The 25,514-nt window shown below is 40.1% G+C and overlaps 1 protein-coding gene across 8 annotated transcripts in view; it reads left to right on the top strand.

Moving 5' to 3' along the window:
- The window catches only part of NCKAP1 (NCK associated protein 1), a 190,854-nt gene that overhangs the window by 36,265 nt on the left and 129,075 nt on the right, over positions 1 to 25,514 (top strand). For 4 of the 8 annotated variants that reach the window (XM_089680844.1, XM_089680843.1, XM_089680848.1 and 1 more), the window contains exons 2-3: positions 13,967 to 13,984; positions 18,249 to 18,359. In XM_089680844.1, the coding sequence (XP_089536970.1) occupies positions 13,967 to 13,984; positions 18,249 to 18,359 (129 nt within the window). The remainder of the gene's footprint in view (positions 1 to 13,966; positions 13,985 to 18,248; positions 18,360 to 25,514) is intronic. The other 4 variants (XM_089680847.1, XM_089680845.1, XM_089680851.1 and 1 more) reach the window with 1 other exon arrangement.

Below are 25,514 nucleotides of genomic sequence, written 5' to 3'. Positions count from 1 at the left end.
CAAATGCGGCTAAACAAACCTTTTTTAACCTACGTTTTCCAGCAGTCAGTTTCCATCGTTCAGAAGTGTCCCATGTACATGGGGCCTTAATGTGTCACTGGAATTGTTCTTTACGTTTATTGGTTTGTCTCTCTGTGCTGTCACTGAATATATTTTGGTAGAACATTATATTAGAGCTCTGTTATGTTGTGGGTGGAAGGGTTTTTGGAAAATGTATAAGTGAACATCCCCTTTAAGTCTATGGTTTCATAACTTATTTACTTTTAAGGGTGCTTGCTGACATCTAAAGTTATTTGAAAACGTTAATTTTTTAAATCTAATTTTCTTCACATAAAAATGTTGTATCAGTGCTAATGTATATGTACCAGGATGTACTGTTAATGCATGTATATGTTAAAGGCTGAAGTTAATGTATTGCTTGTTTTTGATTATGGAAACATATGTGCCAGAAGGTTGTTCTGTTAATATTGATGTATTGAGCATACCGATCTTAATGGCACTCTAATGAAATGTCTTCCCCTTTGGAAAAGTAGTTCAAATACCTAGGGCCTCGGAATCTTTGAAATGGAGCCATTAAAATTCACACTTCATATTAACCAGACAGGCATAAGTTGGTACTACCATATCATATTTTATTTTTTTTTTTTTAGTTTGGTTAAACATAACTTTTTTGCCATGTTTTTAAAACTAAGAACTGCTGCTTCATGTAATCTAAACCCTAGACCAGGGGCGGGGCACTGCCCGAGGGCCCGGGGTCGGTAGGGGGCCCCATGAAATGCCCCTGGTACCTTCTTCTTTTTTTTTTTTTTTTTTTTTTTTATAGCCTTTTTTGAGTGTGGGCAAGGACACAGAGGCCCCATGATCCCCTATTGCCTGGGGGCCCCGTGAGTTGTCAGTCCGCCCCTGCCCTAGACAGTCTAGATTGTGTAATCCACCAGGAGCTTGTAGTTTCATATGATTTTAAAATAATAGGCTGTTTCCATTCAGGTAAACCTTATGTGGTCTCTCTGGTAGGCTTGCGGTGAGATCAGCATGGTTCAACTAGTAACAAGAACCTGCTGTTGTGTTGAAACAAATATGGCTGCTCGCATGTTGTTTTTTATATATACAGACTATAAAGTATAAAAGAAATTATAAAAACTATAGTTTCCTCTGCACGCATGTTAACGAGTTAAGATTGCACCCTTGTAGTGATGCTCAGATATATTGGCTGCCAAAAATTATCAGCCGTAAATAGGGTTATCAGTGTTTTGCCAATAGAAAATAAAAAGGTGCCGTTTTAATAGCCATGTGTTTGTTTTTTTTTGTTTTTTTTTTCTTGTTTTTATTTATTGTGCAGCATATTTTGTTTATATATACCATATTTGCCGGCGTATAAGACGACTGGGCGTATAAGACGATCCCCTACTTTTCCTGCTAAAATGTAGTGTTTAAGCTATACACGCCGTATAAGACTACCCCTCTTCCAATGCACACCAGTGGGAGGAATAGTGTCCCATCATTGGTATCAGTGGGAGGAATAGTGTCCCATCATTGGTATCAGTGGGAGGAATAGTGCCCCATCATTAGTATCAGTGGGGGGAATAGTGCCCCATCATTGGTATCAGTGGCAGGAATAGTGCCCCATCATTGGTATCAGTGGCGGGAATAGTGCCCCATCATTGGTATCAGTGGCAGGAATAGTGCCCCATCATTGGTATCAGTGGCGGGAATAGTGCCCCATCATTGGTATCAGTGGCGGGAATAGTGCCCCATCATTGGTATCAGTGGCGGGAATAGTGCCCCATCATTGGTATCAGTGGCGGGAATAGTGCCCCATCATTGGTATCAGTGGCGGGAATAGTGCCCCATCATTGGTATCAGTGGCGGGAATAGTGCCCCATCATTGGTATCAGTGGCGGGAATAGTGCCCCATCATTGGTATCAGTGGCGGGAATAGTGCCCCATCATTGGTATCAGTGGCGGGAATAGTGCCCCATCATTGGTATCAGTGGCGGGAATAGTGCCCCATCATTGGTATCAGTGGCGGGAATAGTGCCCCATCATTGGTATCAGTGGCGGGAATAGTGCCCCATCATTGGTATCAGTGGCGGGAATAGTGCCCCATCATTGGTATCAGTGGCGGGAATAGTGCCCCATCATTGGTATCAGTGGCGGGAATAGTGCCCCATCATTGGTATCAGTGGCGGGAATAGTGCCCCATCATTGGTATCAGTGGCGGGAATAGTGCCCCATCATTGGTATCAGTGGCGGGAATAGTGCCCCATCATTGGTATCAGTGGCGGGAATAGTGCCCCATCATTGGTATCAGTGGCGGGAATAGTGCCCCATCATTGGTATCAGTGGCGGGAATAGTGCCCCATCATTGGTATCAGTGGCGGGAATAGTGCCCCATCATTGGTATCAGTGGCGGGAATAGTGCCCCATCATTGGTATCAGTGGCGGGAATAGTGCCCCATCATTGGTATCAGTGGCGGGAATAGTGCCCCATCATTGGTATCAGTGGCGGGAATAGTGCCCCATCATTGGTATCATTGGCGGGAATAGTGCCCCATCATTGGTATCAGTGGGAGGAGTAGTGCCTCATCATTGGCATTAGTGGCAGGAATAGTGCCCCATCATTGGTGTCAGTGGGAGGAATAGTGCCCCATCATTGGTGTCAGTGGGGGGTGGAATAGTGCCCCATCATTGGTGTCAGTGGGGGGTGGAATAGTGCCCCATCATTGGTGTCAGTGGGGGTGGAATAGTGCCCCATCATTGGTGTCAGTGGGGGGGGGGGGATAGTGCCCCATCGTTGGTGTCAGTGGGGGGGAGGATAGTGCCCCATCGTTGGTGTCAGTGGGAGGAATAGTGCCCCATCATTGGTGTCAGTGGGAGGAATAGTGCTCCATCATTGGTATCAGTGACACCAATGATGGGGCACTATTCCTCCCACTGACACTTGCTGACCCTGTTCTAGTATGGTGCTGCTGCAGCCAGCATATGTGGTTGCAGCAGCACCTCTACACTGAACACTTACCTGCTGGTCCTGCACTCGATTTTCGCGGGGCCGCTCGGCTCCACCCCCTCGCCGGTGATTGGCCGCCTGTGTGCCTTTCCTGAGCTACAGTTCTGGCGGCCAATCACCGGTGAGGAGGCGGAGCTGAGCAGCCGCGCGAACATCCAATGGCCGAACTGAAGGAGCAGCCGCGCCTCCTGGACTGGATCGTCGTGGGACTGGAGCCAGGTAAGAAACAGCCCCTGCCCACCCCTCTTAGTGTCCCTTCCGTTGGGGGGGGGGGGGCGGCGGTGGCGGCCGCCCCCCTAAAAAGTGTCAGTATGCCGTATACCGGCGTATAAGACGACCCCCGACTTTTGAGAAGATTTTCAAGGGGTAAAAAGTCGTCTTATACGCCGGCAAATACAGTGTGTGTGTATGTATGTGTGTGTGTGTGTGTGTATGTATATATATGTATGTGTATATATATATATGTATATATATATATATATATATATATATATATATATATATATATATAATTTATTTTCAGTCCAATTTCATATAAAAATATATATATAAAAATAAATTCGGTTTTCGGCCAAATGCATCCTGAATTTACAGTACAGAATTTTCATTTCAGTGCACCACTAAAATCCAGTAATATTCTGTCTCACCCCACTCTATATGTGGTCACGTGCTCTCTATATTTTAGCACTGTGCAGAAATTGTAGAGGCTGATCTGCTAACAGCCTAAAGATTTAATCCTGCTCGGGGTACTGGGCTTCTGGAAAATAGCAGCCTCCAGCAAAAAGAAACCGGAACAATGCTGGAGGCAATTTACAACACACACTTCTATTCCACAGTAATAACCTATGCAACCAAAATATGTTTCTTGCTAGAGAACATTATTTTTTATCAAGTTATGGGTAGAGTTCCACTTTTAAAACGTATGGCCAGACCTTTTTTTTTTTTTTTTTTTCTATAGCCATACTTCTCTTCTGGGTCTAAAAGCTGCTATTGGCTGACATCACAGGCTGACTGCAGGCTCTGGAAGGATTCCTATCATTTTGTCGGGATCCACCCAGCTGCCTGATTGGCAGCTGGCTGTGGCTCTCAGCCCTTGGCTGAAAGCTTAAAGCCAGGTGCGCTGGCTTCCTCACCAGCACAGCGTTCCAGTAAGCGCTGGAGGGACAGAGCAGAGAGCAGTGCTGTCACATCTTCGGTCAGCTCTCAAACTTAGACCCTGCAGAGTACAGCTGCTGCATAGAGGGGAGTATGAATGTTTGTTTTTTGTTTTTTTAAACCTCAAACTTTTTTAACCACTTGCCCTTCAGATGATTTACCCCCCCCCCCCCCTTCCTGACCAGGCCATTTTTTGCGTTCTGGCTCTGCATTACTTTAACTGACAAATGTGCGGTCATGCAATGCTGAACCAAAATGAAATTTGTCCTTTTTATCCCCATAAATAAAGCTTTCTTTCAGTGGTATTTTGTTCGCCTGTGCATTTTTAAACTTTTTTGCGCTTTAAAAAAAAACCCAACAATTTTGAGAAAAAAGACAATATTTTTTACTTTTTGTTATAAAACGTATCCAGTAAAAACATTGAAAAAATTATATTTCGACATAAATTTAGGCCAAAATGTATTTTGCTACATGTCTTTGCTAAAAACAATCCCAATACATGTAAATTAATTGGTTTACGTGAAAGTTATAGAGTTTACAATTGGCAGTGTAGATACTGGAATTTTTTTTTTTATTTTTACTAGTAATGGCAGAGATCAGCGACTTATTGCGGGACTGCGGCGGGCATTCTGGCATGGGGGGAACTGACTTGGTGTCACATCCCCAGTGACACCAATACAGTGATCTGTGTTAATAAAAAGCACTTACACTGTACTATTGGCACTGGGCAGGAAGGGATTAACATGAGGCAATCAAATGGTTAACTGTGTGCTGTATTACAGTGTGCTGGGTGTATTCCTCACTTTAAGTACACTGCTTAAGTGCATGCATGGCTCTGCTATGCAGTGTGTTGGAGCTGACAGGGGAGAGGTCTGTATTGTTTACTTACAGATAATGCTTCTCGATTACCGGAGAGTAATAACCGTCCAGGACCCAGTGATTGACAGCCGAGGCCGCGAATAGCAGCGTGGGTAGGCCGCATGCGCTGTTCGTGTGTGCCCCCTACCCGGACATGCAAAATCACGTGTTTATAGAAGTCATTTTGCACACTCGTGCCGCCCTGTAGCAGTATTCTTGCTATAGGGCGGACAGGAAGTGGTTAAAGTATATGTATCACCAAACTCTTAGTTTTGGAGAGTGTAGAAAAAAGTTAGAACTCAAGTTTTTTATCGCTGTTGCAGCAGAAAACACAGGAAACAAATGATCCAAGAGTTGAAAAATTATTAGTTTAGAAAGTGGCCAAGGAAAGAACAAATCAACACATTTATAGAGCCCAAGCATAATTAATTGAATAAAGGGCTCAAAATTTTTAACTGTTTTACTGTACGAAAAGTCTGATATTACCCAAGTAAACTTTTTCTATTTTCTCAACATTCAGTAAGTGCTTTAGCCACCTTGCACAAGGGGGTATCTAGCTGCTGTGTGTCCCTCCCACCGTTTTTAGTGTGTCCCTCTCTCTTTAGGGCCCGGTGCATTTTGGGATGAATGGCCGGAACACAAAAGATGTGTGTTCTGGGTCTTTGTCCATGAATACCTAGATCCCTAATACAATAGGGGTTTGTTTTGATGAACAAATTCAGTGTTCTTTCATCTACATTCCACCTGCATTTTAAATTGGTTTTAAAGCATAACTTAAAGTGAATTACTGCTGATTCTGTCCCCTTAGCCTGCAACTGAGTTGCAGTTTTTTTGGGGAAGGGGAGGAGTGAGTACCCCGGTTTTTTTTTTTTTTTTGCATACCTGCTCCCACTTCCAAAGTCCTTGTTTTTGTGGCGTTAACTGTCTGCCACCTCCTGGAATGTATCACACTTCCCAGTAGGTTGTAGCAGTGGTGTTCCTGTGCCACACGATCATGTGCATGTGTAGTGGGGAGCATGTTGTGATTCATCAGGAAGTCATAGCCATCTCCCAAATCCAGGATGGTGGTGCAGGGGCCCACAGCAGTGAAAAGCATCGGCTGTGAGAAAATAGCGCTGGAATCTATGCCCAACCTGGAATTCATGTGGAAACAGCAAATTGAACTCCTCCCCTTGATTTTTTGGAGCTGTTTTTCACGGAAGATCTGTATGCATTGATTGTGGATCAAAGCAATTTATATGCACAACAGTTTATCGCCCCCGACCCAAATTCGAACCTTGCCAGACCATTCGCATGGAAACCCATTATGGTTTCCAAATTTTAATTTTTTTCGCCCTCAACATGGGCATTACTAATTTAAAAAAAATGAATTGCGGCTGTATTAGTCTACAGACACGGTTCATCATATGCCCATGTTCTCTGCCAGGCATAGATATGAGTGTATGTGTTTTATGCATCATTTCAATGATAACACATTGTCGTCCTCGGGGTGACCCTAAATTTTACTGGCTCCACATAATTCCACCCCTCATAAATCACCTTAACCAAAATGTTGCAGGTGTCTATACTCCCCAGCAGAACATCTGCGCTGATGAGTCCTCATTAATTTTTCTGGCCGCCTTCCATTCAAACAATTTATCCCCAGCAAGCGTGCCAGATATGGGGTCAAGATGTATAAGACCTGTGAGAGGGAAACAGCCTATACTTCTAAGATTCTGACTTATGAGGGAAAAGATAGTCACGTGGAGCCCCCCGGATCCCCAGACTACATGGGGAGCAGTGGCAAGATAGTTTGGGACTTGGTGTCATTCTTTTTCCATATGGGGTACCACTTATACATGGACAATTTTTATTCAAGCGTGCCACTATTTAAACATTTGCACAATCTTGGAATTGGCACATGTGACACAGTGCGAACTAATCGCTGGGGCTTCCCCCAACGGCTTGTAAATACCCATCATGGAAAGGGGGGAAAAACCTGCTGGAGAAATGAGGAGGTCATTCAGCTGGAGCACCGACTTGTTTATTCTGAAATTGGGAAAGCATCTGTTCACACTGATCTTGGTGAGATTAGGTAATATAAGGGCAGAGGAGATATCTAGAGTCTGATGGACCCCAGATTTCTCAAAGAATATTTGACAATGCCCAATGACAGTGTAAAAAGGAAAGGGACAGTGTAAAAATAATTAAAGAGAAAAAAAAGCACCCTCACCCCACGGTGCACGCCTGCACCTGTGTGCACGAGCGTTGACCCTGTGCCAGTATGTAAACAAGCGGTTGCACCATGCATGTGAGGTATCGCCACGATCAACAGATAAAGGGCAGCAAGTCTAGCACTAGACCTCCTCTGTAAATCTAAAATGGTAGCTTGTAAAGGATTTTAAAGCGTTTCCTGTGGATATTAAAAATGTATGTAGTTTGTTGCCATTGCACGGGGCATGCACAGTTTTAAAGCATGTCATGTTTGCTATCTATTTACTCGGCATACCATCATCTTTTATATAATATCAAATAATTGGCCAATATATTGTGTTTTTGTGCACTAAAAGTAAAAAAAGTGTATTTTAAAAAAAAACAAAATTGTGTTTGAAAAATCGCTGCGTGAGTACTATCTGACATAAAAAATTGCAACACCCACCATTTTATTCACTAGGGTGTCTGCTTTAAAAAAATGTATATATAATGTTTGGGGGTTCAAAGTAATTTCCTAGCAAAAAATACTGATTATTTTTTTTTTTTCATGTGAACAAAAAGTGTCAAAAAAGGCTTGGTCTTCAGGTGGTTAGAAGAGTGAGTGATGTGTGGCATAAACTTCTAATGCTGGGCATAAAACGCCCACACACCCCAAAACGACCCCTTTTTGGAAAGTAGACACCCCAAACTATTTCCTGAGAGGCATGTTGAGTCAATAGATATATATATAAAATTGTCACTTAAATTATTTATTGCTCACACATGCCCTGGGTATGTGTGGGATTACTCCACAAACTACATTCTGCTACTTCTCCCGAGTATGGGGGTACCACATGCGAGAGACTTTTTGGCAGTCTAGCCAAGTACAGGACCCCAAAATCCAATAAGCACCTTCAGGCTTTTAAATGGAATTTGATAAGAAGCACTTTGCATATTTTGCAGATCTCGTTTGTTGCCACACGTTTTTGAAAAATGAAGAAAGAAAAGAAAAAAATGTTTTTATTTCAAAACCTTAAGGAAAAAAATTAGATCTGCAAAATACTCACCATGCCTCTTTTTAAATTCCTTGGGGTGTCTACTTTCCAAAAAGGGTCATTTGGAGGGGTTTGGTGCTATTCCTGGCCTCTGAAACTGTGATAGGTAGTGAGAAAGTTACGTACCTTCAGGCTTTCAAAGTGCTCATTGTATTTCAGGCTCTTGTATGTGGCTAGGCTCCCAAAAAATCTCACACATGTGGTATCCCCATACTCATGTATTTTGTGGTGTAACTCCACATATACCCATGGCTTGTGTGAGAAATATATAATTTAAATGACAACTTTGTATAAACAAAAAAAAAAAAGAAGTTTGTCAATTTCCAAAAACTTGTGGAAAAAAAAAAATCTTCCATGGATGGAATATGCCTCTCATCAAAAAGCTTAGGTGTCTACTTTCTGAAAAGGGGTTATTTGGGGGTGTTTGTACTATCCTGGTATTTTAGCAGCTAAAGAAATGTGATAGGCAGTCAGAAAGTAAAAGCTGTGTAAATTCCATTATCTATACCATAGTTTGTAGATGCTATAACGTTCACACAAAGCAAGCCATATACACTTATTGGGATTTTTTTTTTCATCAGAAAAGTAGCAGAATACATTTTGTCCTAAATTGTTTACGAAATCTGAGGTTTTTTTTGGGGGGATTTTTTTATGACAGAAATTTCGAAATTTTTTTTTTTTTTTTTTTAATTCTCGGTCTTTTTTTGTTTATAGCATAAAAAATAAAAAGCACACAGGTGATTAAATACCACTGAAAGAAAGCTCTATTTCTGTGAACAAAAGGACATAAATTTAGTTTGGGCACAGCATTACATGACCGTGCAATTACCAATTGAAATACTGCAGCGCTGAATAGCAAAAAGAGGCCTGGTCTGGAAGGGGGGTTAATCCTCAGGATGGCAAGTGGTTAAGAATAATAATAATAGAATAAAAAAGAAACGGAACTTGAACTTCCTCTTATTGACATGCATTTCACCATCCTTTTTGGCTTGCTTTTGACCTCCTAAGCTACTTTACATTCCCATGGACTTGTATTGGGAGAGGAGCCTTTCTGAGGTGAACAAAACCCATCAACACAGGTCCTTCAGGGGCAGGAACTACCGATTCAGATTGGTGCAGGCAGGTTTTAGACTCCCTCTTTAAACTATTTGTCTACACCTGCCTCAATAATAATATAGACTGGCCAGGAATACAGCAAGTTTATTGAAACCTCAACTGTAATTTATCAAAATAATTTTTTGTATTGAATAATGTATATTTAGGGTAAATGTGTAGTATTTATGTTTATATTTGTTTATTTTACTATGGCCAGAATGGATATGGAATATTTTGTCCAAAGACAGCTTTGGCAGCCTGTTTACTAAGTTTATAGCTCAAGCTGTAATTTGCACACAGAACTGATCCAATTATGCACTTTTGTTGGATAACCCACAGTAGTCTGGGAATTCTGTCTTTATTTTTTTTTATTTTTTTCTCTTGCGTATAGTAAAAACAAAAGCAAATGAGCAGGAAACCTTTGGTTTCCCTTTCGAAGTGGTTCTAAAGGCTCTAATCTATGCATGAAGGTAAAAAACCTTCTGAGTACAGTAGTTACCCCCCCCCCCCCATCGTTACCGAAGCCCTCTCTAATTCAGCATCATTCTCAACAGCCTCTGCTATCTGGGAACTCATTGGCTGAGAAAGCAGCGACTTCCGCTGCTGTCAATTAGAGCCAGTGAGTCAAATTTGGAGAGAGTAGATGCGGTTCTGTATGTCTTATGGAAGCAGCAGTGCCCCCCAGGGGGAGTGGCTTTCCCTGGGGGCACTGCTTGAGGGGGAGGAGCCAGGAGCTGGAAAGAAGAGCATTGGGGCTGCTCTGTGCAAAACCACTCCATAGAACAAATAATTATGACATGCTTGTTTATTTTTTAACAGAACTTTAGTATCATTTTATGCATTTTGATTAATTGTGGGATGAATGGTCATCATTTCTGATTGCTTTTTGAACATTTGCAGATATCTTTTGGATTGTAACAACATTGTACTGTACCTACAGTGATGTGACTGTTAAGTTTAGAGTCCAATTTCCAAGGCTGCAAATACAGCTGTATTGGCTGACAAGTATCACTTTAAAAGGAATATATTGTGTTTTTTATATTCTAGAAAAAAAAATTGTATATATAAAAATCTCTCACTCAATACCAATGCGTACTTTAAGTATTTGTTTAGCGTGTAATTATATGTGAACATGGAGGCTGCCATATTTGCTCTCGTACTTAGGTTCTGTTTTCTACTGTGCAGTGCAACATAGAATCTTGGCCCTGATGGTTTACTACACAAGTCTGTAAGGCAGCCCATACCTTCAAAATTTTATTTTTTTTTCATTCAACCATTAGGTTGACTAAAAAAAAAATACGATCTCCCCCCATCCATCCATTTGAATTTTCGATTCCTGTATGAACGGCTTGAGTTGACCTACTGAAAATAGTGCACTCCCTATTTAACCAATATCCTTTCTCTTTGTGTACATCTGGGGAAAAAAACCCCAAAACAATATATTGTTTTAATGCATACACACATTCCCTCATGTTTTTATCTCTTTAAAATCACTATAAATACAGTAAAGGAACTAGAAATAAACTTCCTGTTTGAGTTGTCAACATGGTGCCACTTCTGCACTGAAATCACATTTCCATGTCGCTCACTTCCTGTGTTATGCAGATGATGAGGGGAAGGTGTTCTGTAGTTCTGCAAGGGAGGGTTAGGACAGGACAGATAATGCTAACAATTTAATACAAATTTTAAAAAAGAAATGGGAATACACTTGCATTAAAGCTATAGCATGCTAATTTGGAGAAGTGAGGACAGACCTCCTATAACCACGTACTGAGGACATCCCACCTTTTGGACGATACACGTGCAGGAGGGCGGAGCCACGCATGTGATGTCATCCCATGGCCATCTTGCCTTGCTGTCGTAACGCCGATTACTTGGATTGTAATCCCGCACAGTGGAGTGCCTTTTATTGTAAGTGTATTCCAGGGTGGATTTGATTTAAATCAAACTGATTTAAATCACGATTTAAATCACTAGTCAGTAAGGCTTGATTTAAATCCTAGTTTTCTACATAGACTAATTCTTGCTGGTATAAATTTAATATGCAAGTAGATGAAGATTTTTAGAATAACAACTTTTCCTATTAGTTTTTTTATCCCCAGTTTAATAGGTTAATCATTCATATTTGGACAACTTTTCTGTTGTACTTAGGAAGGAGAAAAATAATCATTACCTTAATAATAATTTAAATAGATTTATTCATCTGAAACAATAACATTCCAGCATATGTTATTTGCTGAAACAAACATCCATGTTTAACTAATTTGGCTAAACAAAATATATATATTTTAAGAAACTTAGACTGCCAGCCCCTTCCTCCTCACACTTAGTTTCACTTTCTTCTTGTGCAGATCTATTCCACTCCAAACAATCAGAAAAATATTGTTTCTATTCTATTCACTGAACTTCTTGAAACTTAGCACTGAAGGGGTTGATTCTGTATTCATAGGTTTGTAGAAGTTAGGATTAAGGTCTTTTTCTTAACGCTGTTCATGTTATACCATTTTTGCTGTGAAGAAGAGGCATGTGATCTCCGCTGAGTCAAATTCAGTTTTGAGAACTGCAAACGTAAACCAAGCATCTGTGATAATATCTTGTAGGCAGAGAAACTGCCCAATAATCTTACAAAAACCTCTGGAAGAGCATGACATTGTGAATGGATTCATGGAATTTATTTACCAAAAAAATTAAACATATACAGCCTTATTCTACATAATTAAAAAAACTAATCTTTATTTCATGATGGAATAACCTTTGGATGGTAATATATTTTCCTCAAAGCATTTTATTTAAAAAAAAAAAAAATCCGATTTAAATAAAAAAAATCAGTTTTTTTTTTTTTTTTTGCTATTGTATAATGGATGGATATTATTGGGAGTGTACAGGGATGTTCAAGCTTGGAGATTCCATATGCCCTTAAAGGGAAAGTGCATGTGACTGTTGGCTCAGGGGTCAATCTGTAACGGTGAGCAGCCAATTTTTTTTGTCAAGGTGGTTTGTCACACATCAAGGAATACTAGGATCATACAGAATCACGGAGTTGTGAATGGGAGCAGTTTTTATCACGTGGAGTTGATAAATATTCACTATTTGAACATTGCACATATGTTTATAATATTATTATAGATATTATGTATAGATTAGCACATTAGGTTGCACTTTATTATTTATTTAGATAATACTGTTTGGGAGGGCAACATTGTCAGCCCGCTACATGAGCTCCCTGCATTTCTGGCAGCATTCTTAAAGCGGAGTTCCACTCACCCTTTCAAAAAATAAAAGTCCACATCTACAAAAACTGTAGCTGCTGACTTTTAAAAAAACAGTCACTTACCTGTCCCTCGGTCCCCTGCAGCCCGTTTCACCGGCTGTCCTGTATTCCAGGAGGCCGGTATCTTCAGTGTGGGCACCTGTCTGTGACTGCTTGCGGCTTCACAGCCGGTACCCACTGCGCATGCGCGGGTAGTGCTGCGCTTCCTGAATGGTCCTGTAGTCTTCTGGGACCTGTCACGTGTCCCAGAAGACTACGGGGAGAGAAGGAGGGAGAACACCTTCTGTTTTCGATCGCCTAGACGGTCCGACCGCAATTAGGAGCTGGTACCTGTCAAATTCGGGTACCTGCTCCCCCTCGCCCCCCAAAGGTGCCAATTCTTAATGGGGAGCGGGGGAGCAGTCCTTAGAGCGGAACTTTCCCTTTTGGGTGGAGCTCCGCTTTAAAGCAGAACTGCACTGCATCTGGGCACCACAAACCACTATTTCATTTATTTTTAGTATTTAAAGCAAACTCTCACATCCATGCACTTTATATTGCTGAGAAATCACGTTGAAAAACACCTCCTATAATTTCTGACCGTAGCCATCTTGAGTAAGGGCAGATGATTCATGTAGCATTTACTTCCTGGAATCCATCTGCCCTTAGCTCAGGCATCCAGACAGGAGGGTGTGCTTGGCTGAGTAAACTCTTCTCCTGAAGACTTCTGGGATGTATGACATCATTTGCCTAGACATGGAAAGCAGAATGTAGGAATTTCAGTATTTAAAGATTATGAAACAACAAGGATTAAATGTTAAGTTAAACAGTGCCTCAACAACTGCAGCAAAATGTTTTTTATAAATGTATAAAAAATTAAATTTGGACTGTGTTTAAAAAAAAAAAAATCTTGTTTTATATAGCTTGATATTCATGTACGTGAGGGCAGCTATGTTCTCTGTATATGCAGTCTCTGCTTGTCTCACTGCATATCTCCTGGTCTCAGTTGGTGTGATTGAAAAAGGTGCTAAACAATGCTTCTGGTAGTCAAAGGTTATTGGATTTTTCTAGAAAGGGGTACTCCTTCCCTTTTTTTTTTCCCCTCCCTCATTCACTCAGAATAATGTAATGTATAATGAGAATATGCCCTGTTGATATGAAGTGTGATTTTTTTTTTTTTTTTTTTTAACGACCGCTCCAGTTGAATACATGATTACCTTCTATATGTTTTCTTTCATGCACCGACTTTTTACATACTGAAGATTAGAGTGCCTTTAAGAACATGTCTTGTTGTGCAGAATGTTGTGTTTTTTTTAGTAAGCTGCATAATGTCTCTATGTAATTCTCTTTCTCTCTATTCAAATGCTTTCCCAGCAAGGACAAGTTTGGAAGGTTTGCATTGCTTTTCACCTTCCCTTTGCCCACTTTCAATATGGATTCATAAACCATGACTTCTCTCTGTAATCTACAGCACAACCATAAAATTCACTGATCAGATCTGAATAGCCATAACTGGCCTCCCTAATGACTGTGTATGTGCCCCCCACCCCAAGCATGCAGGCTCCTTTGTGCATGTATGACTGCTTTATTTGTATGTTTTTCTCTTTTGCTTTTTACTTTACAATTTTGTGTTTTTGTTCTTTTTGCTTTTCTAGCCATGTTAAAATTGTTATTAGACTTGTGACATATTGTTTGCAGAGTATGGCACAGGTAAAAGCCATATATGTGGCTTTATTATATACTGTGCTGACAATGCTTAATAATGCAGGCATAGAGAGCTGCTTTAAATGTCTCGCTCCATTGCACGTCCTGTCCACACATTTTATTTTCACTCTCCCCATTTGATAATAAAGTTTAAAGTCTTTCTGCTGCTTATTGGTGTTAAAAATGAGTGCATATGATATGTTTATGTTTTGTGCTTCTTGGTTAGTGGGATATATCAGCTTAGAATTATTAAAGGGGTTGTTCACTTTTTTTTTAATGAACTATTTATTGCTAACTCGACCCCCTCCTTTAGCTAAGCCCTATCCCCACCTTTATTCCCAGGCTTGGGTGTAATCCAGTTTAAGAGAACAGTAGTCACTATTTTATATTCCTTTTGCTCAAGGCTAGCTTGGTTCACTGTTGCATCAATATTGCATCCCCCCTCACTGGCTCAGAGAAAATGATAGATCATTGATGAGGCTTAAGAAAAAAAGATCAGATCTGTCATTTTTGTATTGTAGGGCAATTGCTCAGAACAGATCAGGTTCCTTTTTAGCAGTAAGGCTCTGTTCACACTTGTGCGACTTGTAGTGCGACTTTGGACGATTGAAGTTGCATGACAAGTTGCAGCCCATTGTTTGCACACAAAGTGCATCCAGCCGCAATCATCACAAGAAATAAATGGCTGTGGGAACCGTCACAAGTAGCTGCGGCCACCAACAGCCTTTTATTGCACTATACCGGCTTGTCAGCCGCAGCTGTCCGTGACCAGATGTTAATCTCAGGAGCAGGATATGTTAGATTCTTGCCACTAGGATTCACAGTGTGGCAAAACATCCATGCGATGGAGCATTACCACTCAACATCGGCTAAAATATTGGATACAGCAAGGATGAACTAGAATTTATTTCAGTCTTTCATTGCTGTGTTACCCCACTAGGGAGATTCTCACTTTTTGTGTCAGTGACACAAGAAAATGGAATGGGGAAAAAAAGGTGTCATCAGGACAAGAAGACATGCGGTTAAAAACTTGATAGAAGTTCTAACACTCCTCATTGGAACAATCAATATTTTTCAATTGTATTTTTTCATTATATGAAGGACGACTTATTGATTAGGTGTGATAATGATCAAATGATTGATTTTTTTTTTTTTAAGGCAAAATCAAACACAATATGAAACCTACAAACCCCGAAGTCTTTGTATAGCCACTTTTTTTTTTTTTTTTTTTTTTTTTATGGATGGGGTAGGGAAGAATAACAACCTCTGTTAATTTCTATCTATTTAACCACTTGAAGGTTATTGGATTCTCCCTCTTTCTCCTGTGGACTGTTTTATCCAGGACAGAAACTGATGGTAAACCCAAAATGTTATAGTTGTCTCAGAACAAGAGGTGAGGAACATCTCCCTCAGTGACAACTAAGAAGAGAGTTTCCCTCATTTTGGAGAGATTTCTTATCACTTCCTTTTCTATTCCAAGTATGGAAAAATCCCTAAAACAGGACAGGATACAGACTGTAAATAATAAATTGAGCATCTTGCTCTTTCCAAAAAATGCTTGAAAAACCCCCCCAAAAACTGAAAAACTACATCAAGTAAGCAAATTGTTCCCTCGCATAAAAGAAATGTGCTAGTGAAGAATATTTAAATTATACCATCCTGTCTTCTCTAAAAGGCAGCTCAAAACTGTTTTGTGTGCAACTAGCTTACTTAAAGGAATAGTTCATCTTTTCTGAATAAATGAATTAATGCCATACACCCTTCCCACTCCCCATCAGTTCAGCCGTACTTACTTTCATGGGTAATGAGCTGTCAGTGTCCATGCCGCCAGTGCAATGGACTGGGGATTTGATATCCCTGCTCTTCTCTCTGTAGGGCTTCTGGGATGATCCTCTGTTCTGGCGACGACCAATTAAAAATACTCTGATCCATCCTCGAAGCTCTTAAAAAAAAAAAAAAAAAAAAAAAAAAAAAAAGGGAGAAGAGGGGGCAAATACCCAGACTGCTACAGCGGCTGCATGGCATGGACAGCTCAGCACCAATGGAAATTAATACACCGGGTGTGGGGGTGTACCATGTTTGTTTCACCATTTAATTTTTCCTGAAAAGTTGAACTTTAACAACCCATTAAAACATTTAGGCCCCTTTCAGACTGGGAGTGTCAGTCATTGTGATCCGCCTGCTCAGCAGGGGTTCTCTCCACTGATCCTCACTGAGCAGGCGGATGACAGGTCAGACACTGCCCCATGATTTCAATAGGACGATCGGATGGAAACAGACCACCTGTCCGTTAAAACATGATTTTCATCCAATCTGATTCGCTGGACGGATGGGGAACAAATCCTCATCTGTCTGTTTTTGGCATACAGGATTGGATCGGAAGCTGGCGGGTGTTGGCAGACTATTGTCCACTGACACATGCTGGTCCATAGAGTCCTATGGATGGACCGATCGGGGATGCCTGAAAAATGGACCCATGGACCCCATCGGTCATGTGAAGATTAGATGTGCAGTTGAGGGACAGCAAAAATGCGCAGCGATTCGTTTTTTGCTGCCCACCAACTGCCCAGGCCCCCAACCGCCCCCCCCAATTACCCTTTTTAAGCTTTGTAGGGCAGAAGCAGATGGGGGTGTGCACCTGGAGTTAGGTCTACTGGGCATGTAGCAACATACTCAGGCAAATGGAAGCACCGGAAGCACAATGTGCAATGCACACTGTCGTGGTGTATTTTGCCTGCCAAAATAGAGTTAAAACAGGCGGGAGGAGGTGTCTCATCACTTTCTCTCCACCTGTCAGTAGCCTCTGAAGTGTGAGCTAAACTTAGATCATACTTCAGAGGAAAGGGAGATTTAGACTCAAGCCTAAATCTACCCTTAAAAGCATTTTTCTTTAACTCCTGTCTTGAAAACCTAATCCTTGTCCGTGCATTATGGTCTACTTAACTTTTTTTGCCCTTTTACTTTGTAGTAGACTGGATAGTAAAGAGAGCAGGCAATGCCTGTTTTTATATATTTTTTTTTTCTTTTTTTAGTACACTGTAGTGCAGGTTTGGCCAGTATTAAAATAAACTTAAAATATGAGACTACCATGAGCTTATTGGAGTGTTTTCTACTTTTTCCAACTTCTAAATTATATATAATTGTTGAAGAGCTGAGTATATCTTGCATTGATGGGCTGGTGAGAAGACCAGCAGAATGAAAGCTGGAAGAGGAAACAAAGCTTCATACCAGATGACAAGATGTACTTCATTGTTAGAGCTTCTTCTCTCCCTGCCAGCTATTTAGAACACTGGTTCTAGTCACTTTTTTTACGATTCTACAACCGGCACAAGTGGTTGGTAGAAAATTTGGCTAAAAATATTTAGTATAGTTGTGAGGTTCCCAACATAAGTTTGGTGGGATAAGAGGTGGACAAGAAGCATTTGAAACAGTTTATTATCAACTAGGGAGTTGTCATTATGAAAATGCGTGGACCAAAACTTTTTGTTCTTGTTCTTCTGTTTTTTTTTATGTTAACTGTACATAAAAACGGAGTGTTTTTATTACAGTCCTAAGAACGCATAACTTTTTTTTTTTTCACCAGAGCATCAAAACCAAAGCTAAATATTTTGTTCTTTCTTTCTGAATGCTCATTTTACCATTTTTTTTACTTTTTTGCTGCGGACAGCTCTACTTCAACTTTATGTTGTATAAATATTTTATTTTATTTAGGTTTTACCACAGCACTTTCCACACTGCTTTAAACATCTCCATACTTTTTTTTTATTCTATGTAGGAGAACATCTATCTTCTTTCCGCTCCATTCTTGGTTCCAGCTACGAAAACCCTCACACTGCCTTTTTTTTTTTTTTTTTATTATTTTCTCATTTCACTTTGGAACAACATTCTTTTTCTTTTTCAAAAAATTAAAACTGCAGACTAAACTCACATTTTTCACATTCATTTTTGTTAGGCATGTGGGGACCCTAAAGCCAAGCCTTCTTACCTGATCGATAAAAACTTGGAATCTGCTGTCAAGTTCATTGTCCGGAAATTTCCAGCAGTTGAAACCCGCAATAACAATGTAAGTAAACTTGTATTATTTGGAAGGGAAAGTGAATGCTTATACTATGCATACGGTGAGAGGACCAGACCTATATCAACTGATAATGAAGACTGTAAGACACAACTGACAGTTTCTTTCAGTTTTGAAACTATATGCATTCATAATAGGCTAGTTTACTACGCCCAGCATACACAGGCATATAAAGGTTTTAGCTTTTTGACCCCACTTATTAATGCTTTGGTTCTCCTGGGTTTTAGCAGTAGGCCAGTGGTCCCATAGAATATGCTAGAAGGTGCCACAATATATTCTTCAGTGGAAAAGCTTCAAGCCACACACACAGAGTGCTGTTGGAGCCCTTAGCTTGATTTAATAGATGCTGACAAGTTGGCGTTTGCCTAGACTTAAATCTACATGCCAGTGCTGTGGTGTTGAAATTGATCAGGCATTGACCACCCTGAAGAAGGGATGTGCCCTTTGTTCCCATACTGTGATGTTTGTTTTCAATGTGGTGCTCTGGGAGTAAAGTCTTGCTTTGGCACCCTTTGGTGGCTGCTGTGCAATGCTAGTGTTAGTCTGCATCACCGACTTAGGCATCAGTTTAATCCTTTATAAGTGGGTGCTACAAAAAAATGAGGACATTACTAACTGCAAAACATTTTTTTCTTTCAGGGGCAGCAGGTATGCTAGTTTTAAGATGAATTCAGCAACTCTGTAAAAAGTTCAGGCACACAGTCCCAGTCGCATCCTGACACATGGGTTTATCTCTATTATTTATATTCGGCATGTGTATGGAGAGAGTAGTACAGAAAGCAGCTATGCCTGCCCACTCCCTCTGCTGCCCATTCACAGAAGCCTTTGTATTTGTGAAGGCGTTCACGTATAACAAAGGCTTCTGTTATTAGGCAGGAGGAGACATAGTAGCTGCACACTCTACATTTGAAGGGTCGGAGACAAGCGTTGGATTTTCGGAAGCTATGCTGCTGGAGCACAATGAACAGAAATAAATAATAGAGATAAGCCCAAGAGGTGGCAAGCACCTCGCTAGACTTATCTCATAGAGTGCCTTTATTTACAAAGTTGCTGAAATCCTGGAATTCAGTTATAAGTTCATGCATAAAAGTCTGTCCACCCAAAATTATTTGATTTGCAGGTGGCATCTGGCCTTGCATAGGGATTCCAGTGGGGAGATACTTGTCATTGTTCCTGCCCACAATGAAGTTTTCAATGTTCTGTCCTCATTTGGATTATCTCTGCTTGCTTGTTGCATTCTCCTTTATATAAATAAAATGCCAGTTTTCTTATAACTATAGCAAGTATGTTGCCTTGGGAACTAGAGATCCGGAGTTCTGAATAGTTACCAGACAGTTAAATGTATGAATCTTTCATAGGTAACCCTGCTGAATTACTATAATCTATACTTTGTCTGGAGTTTGTAATTTGTACCCTCTTGTTTTTTTTTGTTTTGTTTTTTTTTTAATTTAAAGCTGAGCTCTGGGAAAACAAAGTTCTCCCTTGCAGTGATGCTGCTCCTGCTCTGCAAGAGTTAACTGCTTGTTTATGTGTATGGGGACTGGGTACAGTGCTTTAATTTACCCATGAATCCACCCCTGAGCTTCCTCTGCACTGTTACTTAGCTCTGCAGCCTCTTCTCCCCTGAACTCTGGTGATCTAAGGCCCTTTGATGTCATCAAGACCAGCGTAGGGTTCATAACCTGCATTGGACATTAGGAAGTTGTGAGACATTCCATTGCCAGAGTGAGTGTAAGGGAAGTGCCATCTGCCTAGAAAGCAGAAGATCAGGTAAAGCCGCTTTTACCATGCCCTAGACAGAAATACGCAGTTAACCCCTGCTGTTTGGACACGGTCCTACTGAAAAGGAGGACCTCTCCGTTTCCTGCAGTTGGGCTTTACAGTAAATCTAAAATAGCACCTAATATATTTTCAGCATTCATATAAAATCTTTTTAACCCCTTCCTGCTGCTGTCTTCCAGCCCTTTAAGAGGATCTAAATAGCGGGAGGTGGAGGCGGGCATTCCGATTATGTACCAGCTGTGACTGGCCGTCACATCGGTCACATGATTGGAAAGCTCTCAGTTATGCATCGGGAGCTTTCCTGTAACCTTTCGTTATTGTGCTGGGAGCACTCCCTCAGCAGAGCAAAGTGTTTACCCATATGGAAGAAAAATATATTTGATATATTGATATATATTTGAAATGCTACAATTTTGGTATAGAATATATATATATATATATATATATATATATATATATATAATCTATATATCATGTTGAAATGCGTTTTGTTTTTACAAAATATATGAAAAATATTTTTTAAAATGCATTTCAAATATACTGTGTATCTTTAAAATTTTTTTATATATACTTTTTTTATATATCATGAGAACTAATATGCCAGTAAACCCCCCACTGTAAGAAAACTCTGAACCTCAATTCCCAAACATGAATACAATACACAATCCATTATTCAAAATAAGATAAATAAATGAAACGTTATCCCCAAATACCGTGTACAATCACTCAAAATTATAAGTCAATTGATAAAGTCACTTCAACAAATCGTGTCCAAAATCCAGCTTGTCACTTTCTTTGGTTCTGAGCCCCTCCACCGGCTCATAAAAGACAGAGAGTACCTCAAAAAAAGAGGAAACACTACATAGTGTATTACCATAAATCACCACGATATATCATAACTTCCACAAAAGTGTGCAAAACTTCAAAAAGTAGTGCCAAAATCGTGAACACTGTGCAAAGTGAAAGTTGGTGCATCACTCTGTGAGTACAACAAAAATAAGTGACCACACAGGTGTAAACTTCTATAGTGGAGAAGCATATATACTCTTACCAGAATATATATAAAGGAAAATGCCTTAAACATATAGTAGGAATCAGCATACATTCACTCCTTTCCTCCACTCCGGAAGCATGCCTCTTAGGATGTCATCCACCATATCCTCCTGATCACTCCCATGGTTTAGACAAACATTCCCAAGCCTCCAGGATACTCATATATTGAATGTATAGATAAATATATATAGTGTAATACCGTTTTGATAATACAATAACTTTATTTGATCTGCTTACGTTAAGATAAGAAATCACTTATTCCCATGCCACAGAACCCTTCTGGGTTGCCGAGCAGCTTTCCAATGCGGTTTTGCCAATACTAAAAATGGCCAACACGCCACTTCCGGTCCCTTTCCTGCATCCAACATCACTTCACTCGACGCGTTTCGTCACATCCGGGACTTAGTCATAAGGGGTGACCCTTAGGATGACATCCTAAGAGGCATGCTTCCGGAGTGGAGGAAAGGAGTGAATGTATGCTGATTCCTACTATATGTTTAAGGCGTTTTCCTTTATATATTCTGGTAAGAGTATATATGCTTCTCCACTATAGAAGTTTACACCTGTGTGGTCACTTATTTTTGTTGTACTCACAGAGCGACGCACCAACATTTCACTTTGCACAGTGTTCATGATTTTGGCACTAATTTTTCAAGTTTTGCACACTTTTGTGGAAGTTATAATATATAGTGGTGATTTATGGTAATACACTATGTATTGTTTCCTCTTTTTTTTGAGGTACTTTCGGTCTTTTTTGAGCCGGTGGAGGGGCTCAGCACCAAAGAAAGTGACAAGCTGGATCTTGGACACTTGATTTGTTGAAGTGATTTTATCAATTGACTTATAATTTTGAGTGATTGTACACGGTATTTGGGGATAACGTTTCATTTATTCATTTATTTTATTTTGAATATTAAATTGTGTATTGTGTTCATTTTTGGGAATTGAGGTTCAGCGTTATGTTACAGTGGGGGGTTTACTGGCATATTAGTTCTCATAACAATTTGCACTATCAAGGGTGAGTGATTTTTCTAGTATGTGAAGGGATATTTTGTAGTGGTAGGTGACGCCGTAATTTTATATATATATATATATATATATATATATATATATATATATATATATATATATATACACTTTTTTATATGTTAAAAATCTGAAGAATATATTTTAAAAATATATATTTTTTTAAATATATTTTTCAGATTTTTTTTTTTAACATATAAAATCATTTTAACATATATTTTTACATATATTTGTAAATGCATTCCAAAAATGTAGATTTGTATTTTAAGACATACAGTATTTTTAAAAATATTTTTCATATAGTTTGAAATAAAAATGCATTTCAACGTGTGTGTGTGTCTTTATTGAAATATATTGAATATGGCCAAAATTGTAGCATTTCAAATATATGTCAATATATTTTGGAAGAATATTTTTAAAATACATTTCAAATATATTTTTCTTCCATGTGGGTACCTAGGGCCACATACTTGCAGCCGCTCAGCATTAAAGCCCACTCATGGAGAGGCCATATAATTGAGCCAGGTCAGTGGGAAGTGATTAAATTGATGGCTGTCATTAAAATAATACCGAGTAATCCTGCCATGAATTTCCTTTTTTAGGCCGGTTCTGTTATGGGTAGACAATGCTCTTTTTATGTGTCTCAATTGCTTTCTTGCATTGTCTCCCTGTCACGTCATCCCAGTGAAGGTTTATAAGTGTACCTGTCTGTGCTCACTGAGCAGGCACGTTCTGCTTTTGTCACCATCAGCCCACCCTGAGCAATGACAAGAAGCTGCTGCTGAAGTTAATGCAGACAGTGCTCGAAAGAGGCTGTCAGAGATCAGCAGTGCTAAGATGCAAAAAATAAAAAGTGAAAACAATTACTAAAGATAACCACGCATGCAAACTTAATGTTCAGTTAGGTTTTTGATTTCCTTTAGTGTACAGAGCCATGCAATATGTTACTTCTTTATAAATAAAGGAGGGCAATACTTTTACGGCTAAATGTTCAGATTCTTTCTTAAGCCCAATTGTGACCCATTTTCCTACGTTTGTCATCTGTGACAAGCATGCGAGGTGAAAGAAAAGGCTGACTGCTGGTTTGAACCATCCAGAGGCAATTGATGCGAAGTACAGTCTTTTGGGAAAATGCCATCAAGTTAAGGAATCATTCCTTAGATAACCTGACATGATCACACAAGCCTTGTGTAGAGGAGGAGGGGTGATAACCAGCAGTGATCAATGTCCTGTTGCATGTTCAGGGAAGTTGACAATGGAAAGAGCACTCAATAAGAGGAATCCTAATGAGGATGTTTTCTCTTCTGAAGGCTGATTTCTCTTTCGCAATGTTTTCTAGAGTTCTATATTGCATGATGGGTAGGCTGCGTAGTGCAGTAGCACTCCTTTATTTCCATCAATACTTAAAAGGTGATTCACTGCCTGGGGATTAAGGGAAGTGAACTCGGCTTGTTTAACGTGTTCGGCTCTACCAGTATGTGTCTGCAGTTCAGTGTGGTGTAAATAAGTGAGCAGCTATTGACATTTATTTCAGTGCTGCAACAGTTTTATGAAACGGCAGTTCACATTATGGAATCAGGCTGGGTGTGTTCTATGAAGTTCAGTCTCCCAGCTGATAAGCTAAGCAAATATTTGGGATTTACGTTGCATATGATTTAACAGGGCCAAGAGCTTTCTTCACTGCATTCCTGCAGATGTGAAGACACTTGCACAGCTGACCTTTGTGTTCTCTTATCAGAGGTAGTTTTAGTGGGTTCTGCATAGTTTGCATCTTTTATTGAACACTGCCAAAACTGTACGCATTCATGAATAGTCATTTTAGGAGTGAGCAGGTGCTGTGAAAAAGTTCCAATTTTATGTTCCATCAGATTTATACATTTCATATGACACTGAAGAACTGCATATATATATCAAAGACCATATGATGCGATACCAGGAAAATCCAATGATCTAAAGAACTGTACTATTGTAGGATAATACGTCTTTGACGCACAAAATCTCTAAAGTGCCCTTGTGCTAGACTAAGTTTAGACTCCCTTTTACAGCTCCTAACAAAGTACATTTATTCACTCTATTGACTGACCACTAGATTATATGCAAGCCAAGTACATGTCTAAGTGGCAGGGGTCTCAGAAGCCATCTGATCCACATCTAGTAAAAATGTGGTCTCAGGTGTTTGTGGAATAAATGGTAAGTCCACTCCATTTCAAAGTGTATGTGTGAGGATAAAATTTGAGAGCCGTTTTGGCCCCTTTCACACGAACGGACCGAACGGGTTCGGCTGTTAGTTTTTAAGGCGGAGCCAATTGGACCCTCCATTCTCCTCTATGCAGCTAAATCTAGCTAGTGGGTGTACACGGACAAAAACAGACAGATAGGGATCTGTTCCCCTTCCATTTAGCGGATCCATTTACTTGTGTTTACATGGACAAGCGCTCTGTTTTTCATTAGACCACCCATAGAGGAAAGCGGGCTGTGTGTCTCCACTCTGCATAAGCGGGCTGTGTCTGTATCTGCTCTTCATAAGAGGACAAGCCATTCGTCTGCTCAGAGTGGATCAGTGGACAGATCCCCCACTAAGCAAGCGGAGTACGCCCTGTGTGGCCTGGCTTGGCCCTAGAGTTTGATGCCATCATCTTGATCCTGGCTTCACCACCTGTTCTGTCACTGACCTGAAACAAGCATGCAGATTTTGACTACAGACTTCACTAGTTGCATGCTTAAGTTATTAATAAAGGTAAAATGTTTTATTAAAATCATGTATACTCCTAGATTGTAAGCTTGAAAGAGCAGGGCCCTCAATCCCCTCATGTTTTGCATTGTATTGGTATTGTTCTGTCACATGTTCTGTCCCCCTTTGTAATGTACAGCGCTGAGCGAACTATTGGCGCAGTAGTTTGGCCCTGAACCTCCTCTTCTTAAATCTCCTGCCAGAAATCTTGGCTCTTCTTCGTGTGCCCCCATAGCAAGTGGTTTGCTGTGGGGGCGCACAGTGCAAGCTGTCATCTGAGCTGTGTGTGTGTGTCTATAGAGCTGCACTCCACAGACATACAGCGGGGCATAGTTAGTCCTGAATGGCACCTGTGATCTGCTGATCATGGGTGCAATGCTTTACAGACTCCAAATATAAAAAAAAATAAATGCATATTTTTTTACCTGCAAAAAGATGTGCATTTATTATTTTTTTAAAAACAGCTCATCTTTTTAAGATGAAACATTTTGGCTTTAGAACCACATTAATCTAGGTCAGTGGATAACTTGAAAATGAAGCAAGCACAGCCT

Source organism: Staurois parvus, unplaced genomic scaffold (assembly GCF_062004578.1).
Source record: "Staurois parvus isolate SC_StPar_1 unplaced genomic scaffold, SC_StPar_1.0 ptg000251l, whole genome shotgun sequence".
NCBI classification, from domain to species: Eukaryota; Metazoa; Chordata; class Amphibia; order Anura; family Ranidae; genus Staurois; species Staurois parvus.
This window is presented reverse-complemented; position numbering and strand designations above follow the sequence as displayed.